The 12001-nt window shown below is 38.2% G+C and overlaps 1 protein-coding gene across 1 annotated transcript in view; it reads left to right on the top strand.

Moving 5' to 3' along the window:
• The window catches only part of pip5k1cb (phosphatidylinositol-4-phosphate 5-kinase, type I, gamma b), a 31956-nt gene that overhangs the window by 8148 nt on the left and 11807 nt on the right, over window positions 1-12001 (top strand). Inside the window, exons 2-8 of the mRNA XM_079453632.1 lie at window positions 7420-7451; window positions 7915-8007; window positions 8551-8681; window positions 8935-9052; window positions 10470-10622; window positions 11257-11556; window positions 11641-11846. Coding sequence (XP_079309758.1) covers window positions 7420-7451; window positions 7915-8007; window positions 8551-8681; window positions 8935-9052; window positions 10470-10622; window positions 11257-11556; window positions 11641-11846 — 1033 coding nt within the window. The remainder of the gene's footprint in view (window positions 1-7419; window positions 7452-7914; window positions 8008-8550; window positions 8682-8934; window positions 9053-10469; window positions 10623-11256; window positions 11557-11640; window positions 11847-12001) is intronic.

Below are 12001 nucleotides of genomic sequence, written 5' to 3' on the forward strand. Positions count from 1 at the left end.
CGAGTCATTGATATGACTGATTCCAGACATACTGTCTCCCTCTCGCACCCTTACGCCCCCTTTGTAATTCGGAGGCCCCCCTTTATTTAAGGAACAATGTATTTAACAATATTTTATTTCGTCCGGTAGCGCATTAAAACAAATTCTATCCACCCTATATTTTATTTGTTTAAACAGAACTATTATACAATCACTAAACGATTATTTTTGTATAGAAATAAAGTAAATTTAGTTCAATCGGACGCTACGGATGAATTGAGTCGCGTCTGCTTCATAAAGCGCGTGCTTTGCAGTTTCCTTTTAAAGTCGGGCGGGTCATGACGATGGCGGATACAAGCTTTGTTAGTATTTCGTTCGTTTAATTTTGTGGAATATGTATTTGTTTTATTGTTTTTCTGTATTTATTAAAATAAAATAAATTTTTGGGGGGTTGCAATGCTTATATTATGTTATATCCATCTATTCGTTTGTCATAGTACTCTATAGTACTCTTTGGTTATGGATTGTTTGTTAGGAATAAAATGAGCAAACATTTTGTTCATAAGTTTGTTAAAAGAAAATGGTAAGACGTAAAGATCTAATGTTAAAGATCAAAAATGTTGTCGAAAGATTAGTCGGTGGTGAAAATATTCATCCTTAAATAATATGAATAGCAGATTTTCCCACTTACCCCGAGTACGACATCTAGAACATTCTGAGTTCTGCAAAAGCTCTGAGAAGATTTCGTCAGCGATCTCAATACGTTGCGTTTAATGCCATAACTTCTTATAATCTTAAGGTCTTTGCACATACAGTGTGATTTTTCGTATTTGGCGCTCATTTCTACAGTGTCTCTGAGAGTCAAAACGCCTCTCATGATGTTTGCTACGGATGCGAAAAATGCAGAAAATCAAACCCAATCCGAATTTTTTCATGACGGATGAAATATCAGAGGCATTGTGTAAATATGATTGACATTGTGCGTTAGATATTTTGACGGTATGATAACCTTTTGCAAAAGTGTCATGGTTTCACGGTATTGCGATTACAACACTAAAATGTGTTATTTTCAAATGTCTGCGTATACAAACAACAACTTTTCAAGTGGACACAAATAAATGTTATTTTTAACCAACAGTCATAGAACATATATGTATGTCAGGTACAAATAAAACCTTAAATTATAATCCAAATATATGTATTTTTGTCGTAGCCCATATATTAGGCCAAAACCTCAAACATTGCATTGCACGACTTAATAATTTTTTTGCGTCTGAACTCGCTCATACCTTAGAAACGGTATCACAGAATAATTTTGTGTTGACTCTTTTAAACCTCGGTATACCTTGAAACCGGTATTCGGCCCATGCCTAGGTGTGCATGTGTGTATTCGTGTGCACGGTGTGTCCTGATCCTAATCCTAACAGACACTGTTACTGGAGATTACCAGAGAACATTCCAGTCTCACTCCTCAGACTCTAAATCTCATCGCTCATTTTGTGTGTGTCTGTTCAATATATCATCATATCTACATCAGAAAGGTAATTCAAGTTGAACTTGTTCAGTTCATGAATGTGCCGGTGTTTATGAAGTGATATTTTAAGAAGCTTCCGGTCGTAACGTGACGGTCCCGCAGCGATGTGCCCTCGTTCTTGGCACGCTGATGCTTTCCTGGTCTTATCCTTCAATGGGCGGATACCGATCTTAATCTCAGCTTGTCATTGGCTGTTAGAGATTGTCCAGTTTGATAGCACAGAAGATTAGTTTCTCCTGTCAATCCAATTGAGCTTCAACATCTCATAGACTGATCCGTCTCCAAATATACACCGGCGACGCAAACCGTGAGGATTCATCTGAGGTGTGAGTTTCTGACTTCAATACTTCTGTAAATCATATTTCCATGTTTGTATATCAGAAAGTTTTAAAGAAACAGGTTTTGTTGATAAGTTTCTAATGCAGAACGCATCAGTCTTGTTTTCCTGTGCCGAAAAAATCTATAAATATGTTCTTGAAGCCGCTTAAACAATTTAGTTTTTCAAGTGCTCTTCGAGGAAAATCATGATTCCTTTGCATTCTTAAGTGCATTTATACACTGCAAAAATTATATTGTCACGAAGCATTTTGTCTTCACATATCTAATAATTCTGAAATTAAGAGACACTTTATGGACAAGAAAAGTGACCTAAGATATTTAGTCTTGTTTTATGAAAGAAAAACTAAGAATTAAGCTCGTTCATTTAAAAACAAGCAAACAAATCTGCCAATAAGGTGAGATAAATCAACTTGAATAAATCTTTCGCCTCTTTTTTTTACCATAAAATGACTTTATTCGCACAGTATATTATTTTTCATTAGACAAGACTGAATGTTGTAGGTGTCAAGTAATTGTATATTGATTTAAGAAGTTTTAGATATTGTTTATTAAAAACAGGACAAAAATGCTTTGTAAGAATATCGTGTTTTTGCATTTACATTAATGCAGCATGTTATGTTTCTAAGCTGTTAAATGTACAAATACACAAACGTGACGGTTGCCTCCAGACGGTTGTAGTTTTCTGGAGGATCTTTGGGCATTTGAGTGGCGTTTGTTGGGGTCATTGTCTCCTTAGGCTGTGTTGTTGTGAAGCTCACTGCGCTCATTATGTGCTCACGAAACATTTCTTTAACTGATGGAAGAATATTTGCGACGTTCTCTAGTTTGTGTTGTTTATGAATATTGAGTCAGACGTCCTCGAGCTCTCACGCTACACTGACTGCAATGTGTTTGGACAGATTTTGGCTTCACCTACAGTCTGAACGGATGCTGACACTGTTGCTAGGGTAGAAATCGCATGTCTTTAATGATAGAGCTGCGTCCGTGTAGCAGATGACAGCACGCAAAATTGTTTACAGTTTGGTATAAGAATAAACGTTCTTTGTTTTGGAATCCAATATTTGATATGTGCGCATCGTGACTGAAAGCGTGGGGCAACTTTTGATATAATTTGAGTTATCAATAATAATTCAAACTAAATAGCATTTCACTTATCCCACTTATTAGTCCTATTAATGTTATTTCAAGCAAAACACAAATCTACAAGTTATTGATGCGTTTAGAAACAGGCAAATGTTCACAGATTGACATTCATTCATTGGTCTCAAATCCGCTTTTTGTCTGTCATGACTGTCTATGAAACATACCGTGCTGTCAAAGCTATATGGAGCCAGCGTCTCATTATCATATCATTTTTGCAGACACATCTTATAACAAAAATCTATCAGTATTTTGTCATTTGGGACGTTGAATAGTGTCGGATGTTCAACATTTCTATCGTTAAACACCAAACCGTTGTCAAATATTGAATGTTTAAGTCACTTACAGTACTTGTGTGTTTCAACTTCAAAACGGAAGCGTTTTCCTGAACTACGGCTGAAGACGTGACAGCAGATCCGTCTTCTTTGATTTGATTGGTCACTGCATGGCTCTGTAACTTTTCATTTGATTGGCCACCTCACTTATTTCCATATTGCAATGTATTGCAAAGTCACATATTTGACATACACCAAAGAAATAATAGCGGGTACGGCCCTGCGTGAGAAAATGGATGCGTTTCCTGAATGCGTCACAAAACAAGTGTGCTCTTGGGGGCCCCCTAGTGGCGGCAGGGCCCTATGCAACCGCTTGCATTCGCTTATAGGGAGGGCCGGCTCTGGCTGTGCTGTTTTTGCAGACTGTTGTCTTTTCTCCCGTTCTTCCCCTGGTGAGATCCAGTCTGTCGCCTGTCTCATTTAGACAATATTCCTGCTTTACTCTCATTTGACAGGTTTAAAAACATTAGTCGTGGAAGATCAGTGTAATTCTCATTGATCCTGACAGCAGAGCAGATGCTTTATGAGACTTGGATAAACATGAGGGATCTCACCTATCTTTCATTTGTCTGTTCAAGCAAACATTGAACATTTAGACTAGTTGATGATAAGAGAGCGAGGACACCTCTGGAGTGATGCGTGACATTATTGCTGGTGATGCTGTGAATGTGAGATTCACGGTTTCATTCTTCCTCTGTGCTTTAATGAAAGTTATATTATTATTATCATACATTTTATATATATTTATATATTTATTATAAACATTCAAACATTTTTATCGCACAGACTTTTTTTTGCCTAAAAGCATGTTCTGTTCTTCTCACATTTTGTTTTCTCGTTGAGATCTCTCTCAGGTTCCTCATTATCTTCCTTTTATAATCCATAGCAGCTCAGTCTGACACACAAATATTATTACCATTGATTTTGGCTCTTTTTATAAGCCCTTGGTCTGGAAAACCCTTTTGTGCAGAGCTGTCGGAGAGCATACGGTCATATGATTCTGCGATTCACGGTCCGAAAATAATTTTTAATGTTTCTGAAGATAAAATCGTGCACACTACACTTGCACATGTCTCTCTCGCTCTCTTCTTCTGCTCTTATCGTCTGGCTCCCGAGCACATGGACGTCCACGAGACACTGTCAACAAATCTGCATCAAACAGGCGCACACAGAGATGCCTAAAAGCTTTACATAGTGAACATTCGTGATGAAAACATCTCTGTTTGGTTCGGACAGACGAGCGCGACTCAATCTAACGAAACATCTTGTTTTAAACAAAAATCAACCCAAAAATAATATCCACCAATGTAAATGTGTCCTACTTTTATGACCTACATTTTTTATCATATTAATATATGGTGTATTTATTATCTCTCCACAAAATAGGATTTCTACCTGGACGTGTTTTTGTCGCATCCACCCGTGTAGCAGGATGAATCGAAAGTTTTGTCGCTGCTCTAATTCTCGGCTATTCGTCTGTTCCTCTCGGGTGTAAACGGGTCAGGTCATCTTGACTTCATGCCGCAGCGACATGTGCAGGAGTAATGATTGACAGGTTTACATATGCTTAACTCCGCCCCTTCCCCTGGAAACACAAAGCTGCAGATTCACACACTTGTCCTTCATACAATTCATGTATGATTTTTGCATAGGCAGTGTCTATGGAAGCAAATAAGAGACATAATGTTTTGAAATTTAATAGCCAATGAATACTTGAGTTTGAATTATTTTACTTTGGAAACCTTGTATCTGAATTTATTTGTTTCGAATTTACCTCTATGAAATTTAAATATGAAAATTCTTGATTTCCATTTTAAAAACTGGAATTTAATGCTCACAAATTCAGATACAAAACAAAATCAACTTACAGAATTTCAGATAAAATACATTCAGGTTGATCAAATTCGATTGCTCTTATTCAGATCTAAAATTTCAAGTTAATATTTTTCAAAGAAAACATATGTCTAATTCGACTGCTCAAATTCAGATCGAAAAATTCAAGTTAAATATTCAAACGGTAACATCCGGGCTACCCAGGATAGGAAAAACAGTTGAGCCCAGAGCCCGTCTGCAATTGAACCGCACCATTGAACCGAACCATTGAACCGAACAATTGAACCGAACCAATGAACCGAACCATTGAACCGAACCATTGAACCGAACAATTGAACCGAACCAATGAACCGACGTCGGGCGGCCTATCAGAGAACGTCAACCTGACTGTCTGTCATGATCCAAGAAGAGGCAAAGTCACGTATATTAAACCTGTAAAGAAGATGACTTCTTACGACAAGCCGTTTTGACATAAAAACCTTGGGTTTGACTATCCATAAAATATATTTTAGATAGTTTTAAATGTATTTCGACGAGTCATAATTGTAATTTCACTAGTCAAATTGATAATTAGAGATATCTGCATTTATAATTGCGCTAGTAAGAAATATTATTCGAGATATCTGTAAATATGTTTTGACCAGTCAAAACTCTATTTTAGATATCTGTAATGACCTCATAGATATCTAAAACTATCGCGTCACAAATACGCAAAGTATTTAAAGATATCTCTAATTCAGTTTCGACTAGTCACAATTATATTTTAAGATATCTGAATCGTGCCTGCTCCTAGTCGAATCTGCTGTTGTGTGACGTGAGACTTAATCTCCTCAGCTCCTCCCCCACGCCAAAACCAAAAGCGCAACGGCTAATGCTATCACCTTGGCTTCATCGGAACACAGCAAAGGAGACAACAGGCTAGTTTTTTAAAAACGGATGTCAATGGGTTTTGTTCGCTTTTACGCTTTCTCTTAAAGACCCTTCGATCTAACTAAAATAAGGGTTTCTTATCTATGCCAGAGCCCCTCCTTATACCTAGTGCTAACGGCTAACAACAGTAGACAGCGTTTGTAACTTGTCAAGGAGAGAAAAGAACTGAATGAAGTACTTAAGGGATTATTAAATCATATATGGAGGCAGTCATGTATGCATAGCGCTGAGATTTTAATTGCAGTCATATTACAAAGCAGACCAAACAATGTGTAATATTCAATAAAGACAAAGATCAGCAAACTGCTCGTTTTGTTGTAATTTATTTTGTATATATTTTTTGAAGAGACATGAGTGAAAAACATTGCAATTATATACCAAAACGTGAAAAAGTACAAATAAGCACGTGAAAGACAAGAATGTTGCATATATGGCACTTCAATCATGACCTGCTGGCACTGAGATCCGAATCGGCAAATTTCTGACCACTAGGCCACAGACACCTATACAGATGTCTCGTTCTCGCTTCTCAGGGAACCGAGGTTACGAAAGTAAGCGGAGAAGTTTTCCTGCTGGCTTACTTACATATACATGACTTACCTACATAGAGAGACGAGTCACACAACAAACCATAGCTAACAGTTATGTGTTCCAAAAAATAATCAGCAACAACATACTTTTGTTCTGTCGAGTCTGATTGTACATAAACAGCAAACTACCGGATCGCCTTCGTTTTCCCTAGAAGTCATCTTCTTTACAGGTTTAATATACGTGACTTTGCCTCTTCTTGGATCATGACAGACAGTCAGGTTGACGTGCTCTGATAGGCCGCCCGACGTCGGTGCGGTTCAATTGCAGACGGGCTCTGGGCTCAACTGTTTTTCCTATCCTGGGTAGCCCGGATGTTACCATGTGAATATTTAACTTGAATTTTTCGATCTGAATTTGAGCAGTCGAATTAGACATATGTTTTCTTTGAAAAATATTAACTTGAAATTTTAGATCTGAATAAGAGCAATCGAATTTGATCAACCTGAATGTATTTTATCTGAAATTCTGTAAGTTGATTTTGTTTTGTATCTGAATTTGTGAGCATTAAATTCCAGTTTTTAAAATGAAAAATCAAGAATTTTCATATTTAAATTTCATAGAGGTAAATTCGAAACAAATAAATTCAGATACAAGGTTTCCAAAGTAAAATAATTCAAACTCAAGTATTCATTGGCTGTTAAATTTCAAAACATTATGTCTCTTATTCGCTTCCATAAGTGTCTACGTTTCTTAGTCTGAAAGATTGGTTACAATATCTGTTTTTCTCTGTCGTTTCAGACGCTGGTTTAAAGAAGACCTACATAACAGAGGTATTACAAATGTTGTTTATTTCTGTAATAAAAAAGTAATGAATGTGGTCGATTCAATGTTTAATATGCCGGTTTGTGGCTCTTCGTTTCTTTTATAAATTCATCATCGTAACTGATGTTTACTGATCTTTTTCTGAAATATCAACAGGTGTAGTAAATCTATAACCATTGATTCGAATCGAGAATCGAATCGAACCGAGATCTTGTGAATCTGAATCGAATCGAATGGGAACATCAGAATCGATGCCCAGCCCTCAACGTGTTAATGTTCTCATGTTCACTGCGGATGAATGTTCTTTGCTCAGAAGTTGCTCTTTTGAAGCTCATAAAGCCTTCGTTCATCTCAGCGTTCTTTAGCAGGAATAGAAGTAGAAACAAACAGGATGGTTATTTTTCTAGGGAGGAATATCTGAGAAGCCCGTCGAGATGTGAAAGAAAGTTATGATTTGTCGTGTTTGTTCAGATGCCGTCGTCGTCCTGTCATCCCGGTTCTGGACTAGAGAAGAAGATCGGTCACAGGAGAGTAGATGCGACCGGTGAGACCACTTACAAGAAGGTGCGTGTGAGGTTCACTTCATGAGTATTTGAATTGTTGATTTTCACATATTTCTCATGACACAAACAATTGGAGTATTTTTTATAACGGTTTATTATTAAGAAGTAACTTTGTATTAGCACCTATCGTACCATTGCTCTTGCATGACATATCGCTTATTGCTCCCTGAACTCTTTGTAAGTCGCTTTGGATAAAAGCATCTGCTAAATTACTTAATGTAAATGTAAGAATTCTTGCACGTTTTTATGACTGGGTCACACACTTTTGGACCCCCGTATATATACAAATATATACAATATCATACAATTCAATGACGGCAAATTTGACAAAAATATGACTTTAGAGTAAAAACTGTGCATCGTCTATTATGAGAATATGACGTCTGATTATCCGATGTCAACTCATATATTTGTCTACAACAAATGAAAGTCTCTATAAGACCTCCAGAAGTGTGTTTTTTGGTTTGAATGCACCAGTTTGCATGATGTTATCCATGTCTTGAATGGGAAGGATCGAGCAGTGATGTGAGATTTCCGTCCGCAGACGACCTCGTCCGCTCTGAAAGGAGCCATTCAGCTGGGCATCGGCTACACCGTGGGAAACCTGAGCTCCAAACCGGAGAGAGATGTTCTCATGCAGGACTTCTACGTGGTGGAGAGCATTTTCTTCCCGAGGTCTGTTATTTTTCAACTCATTTTGTCTGAAACGACGTATTTTTGCTTTATGCTTAATGTAGAAAAAATAATTCAACATACTATTTTCTTTCAAAACTGATTTATAAATGAATGACAAGCTGATCAATAAGCTCACTGATAACATGACAAGACAAATGACTTTTTCATCCGAAGCGACTTGCAATGACATGCAACTATAAGTCAAATCGTTCATCTGAGGCCAGACGTCTCTCTCTCTCTCTCTCTCTCTCAGTGAGGGCAGTAATCTTACCCCAGCCCATCACTATCCAGACTTCAGATTTAAGACGTATGCTCCGGTGGCGTTCCGATACTTCAGAGAACTCTTCGGGATTCGACCGGATGACTATCTGGTGAGACGTTCACTGCCAAAGACGCAAGATCGTAAATGTTGTGTCAGGGCTCTTTTGAACAAGCATTGAAGCCACATTTTCAAAACTCTTCACACAGTCTGCAACAGTTCATCTCACCTCCAAAACTCACTCGAACCGACAAAACACTTCACATACATCTCAAAATAAGCTCATTGCAACATAACACTCGCAACAATTCTCATGCAGAAAACATACATATAACATACTCAAATCTAAAAATGCTTAAAGTTTTCTACGATCTTTAGGTTTAGGGGTTGGGTTAGGGGATAAAATATATAGTCTGTACAGTATACAACTCCTTATGCCTATGGACTGTCCTTACGGAGATAATAAAACATATGCATGTGTTCACTTGCGTGTGCGTGCATGTGTGTGTTTGTGAGTGGGTGCTCGCTTGTGTTCACATTTGTGTGTGTTTGTTCACGTGTGTGTGTGTGTGTGTGTGTGTTCTCGTTTGTATGTGTGCGTGCACGTGTGATGTTTATGGGGTCGGGCAGTAATCGCTGTAGGTGTTTCATTTTTATTTATGAGATTTGCTTTGATGTCTCCGTCCAAGTTCAGATGTTGTCAGTGAAGTCACAGCTTCATCGGTGTGTTTTATGCTGCTTTCTGATTGGTCAGCTTCAGGCTATCAGATAACCACACAAACAGAATATGTTTGCAATGACGTACTACTCCTGCAGTGTGTCCTGTACGGTATGCAAATTTATTGAGATCCGTCCTCACTATTCCATCGGGCATTTTTTACATTTCTTTGAATCATTGTGCACAAAATGTGAATTATGATTCAGAGAGACTTTGTATGCAACAGTATATGTTAAATTCGAAATAAAGCTGAACGGTGATCATTTTATCAATAACATGTTATCTATGATTCAGTTCAGAACGCTCTCAGATTAGATGATGGCAAATGCTTTTAGATGTCAATTGAATTAGTTGAAAATGAGGTCAGAGAGACAGGAACGAGGGCTTGTGTGCGTGTGCAGGTTAGGTGTTATGCTTTAGGGGACGTGTATTTTTCGTGTGATTTTATTTGAAAGCATGATTGTGATTCGTCTGGTTCAAGGTTAAAAAACAGTTTTTAAAGATGTTTGAAATTCCTTAAAGTGATAGTTCACCCCAAAAATGAAAATTCGCCTTCGAGTATCGCCAAATCTGTATAAATCGTTCTGATGAACACAGAGAAAGCGATTTGGAAGAATGCTTGTAACCAAACAGATCTCTTTCGAATGTCTGTGTGTCCCAAGGATGTACTTAACCATTTTTGGTACAAATTTGTACCTGAGCAAACTTCATAGATCTCTCTATAATCGAACAATACTACGTTATATCGATGTATATCATTGTAACATATACTACATATGTCATTGGCTCTTTTCGTATGTGTGTATTGCAGTATTCTCTGTGTAATGAGCCTCTGATCGAGCTTTCAAACCCCGGTGCCAGCGGCTCTATTTTTTACGTCACGCGGGACGACGAGTTTATCCTGAAAACCGTCATGCATAAAGAAGCTGAATTTCTGCAGAAACTGCTGCCTGGATACTACATGGTGAGTATCGTGATGTTCTTGAAGTTCGTAGGTCACATAAAAATTGATTTATTTGAGAAGCCAATGTAATACTTTAGAGATGTTTATTTGATCACAATTCTAAGCATATAGATATATGGGTCATTTTTGTCATGTTATGTTTATATGTATTTGATTTTTAATATGTTATCATGTTTTTATTTTGTTTCATTAAGTTAGTTACTTTTTATTTGTTGTTGTTATTACTATAAAAACAACACAACTGAAATATGATTGATATATGACAGAACGCGTTTTTTTCTCTGACCTTAATCGGTTAACCCGAGACAGCAAACTCATTCGATTGGACAAAACCAGAAAAAACGCCTTTCTGCTCAGAGACTTGAGGCGCTCCGCCAAAAATGCGATACGCAGCGGGCGGCAAAAACGCTGCCTACTGAAAACAATTCAAAAGAGGCGCGTCTAACAACAAAAAACGAATTCTGGTCCTTCCGCTCTGTTTATATGTCCAAATTAGGAAACGGAAAAAGCACTACTTTTTATTGGTTAGATATTTGACAAACATAAAGGTTGACATATAATTACGATGTATGGCTACGAATAAAAATCACAAAATATAGTATAACCTCACGTTTTCCCTCATTCTCTCTGACAGAACCTGAACCAGAATCCTCGCACCCTGCTGCCTAAATTCTTTGGATTGTACTGTGTTCAGTCGGGCGGGAAGAACATTCGTATCGTGGTGATGAACAACGTCCTGCCTCGTGTCTTCCGCATGCACCTTAAGTTTGATCTGAAGGGCTCCACGCACAAGCGGCGAGCTTCTAAGAAAGAACGAGAGAAATCCAAACCCACATTCAAAGATCTGGACTTCATGCAGGAGGTTCAGGACGGTCTTCTGCTGGACGTGGACACATGCAACGCCCTAGTGAAAACACTACAGAGAGATTGTCTGGTGAGCGTTGTTTGTTATACAGTAGCTGCGGGTGTCAGCGTGTCCTCCTGTGGTTTTTCGTGAAGTTCTTGATTGACGTTTCAGGTGTTGGAGAGTTTTAAGATCATGGATTACAGTTTGCTGTTGGGGGTTCACAATCTGGATCAGGCGGAGCGTGAGCGGCAGGTGGAGGGGTCGCAGAGCAGCGGTGATGAGAAGCGACCCGCCGCTCAGCGGGCGCTTTACTCCACAGCTATGGAGTCTATACTGGGCGGAGCTGTGTGCGGAGACGCCATAGACACCGATGACACGTATGTGTGTCCTTCTGATGAATACATGCTAAAAGTGTGATACTTCGGTTTGGAGATGTAAATGTGTGAAAGTTACAGATCACGGTTACAGTGACCAACATTATTTACATTATAACCAAAACACTGGTGCGGTTTAAGGGTAATTTTAATATGAC

The sequence above is a fragment of the Barbatula barbatula genome (assembly GCF_947034865.1).
Source record: "Barbatula barbatula genome assembly, chromosome: 3".
In the NCBI taxonomy this organism is placed as follows: domain Eukaryota; kingdom Metazoa; phylum Chordata; class Actinopteri; order Cypriniformes; family Nemacheilidae; genus Barbatula; species Barbatula barbatula.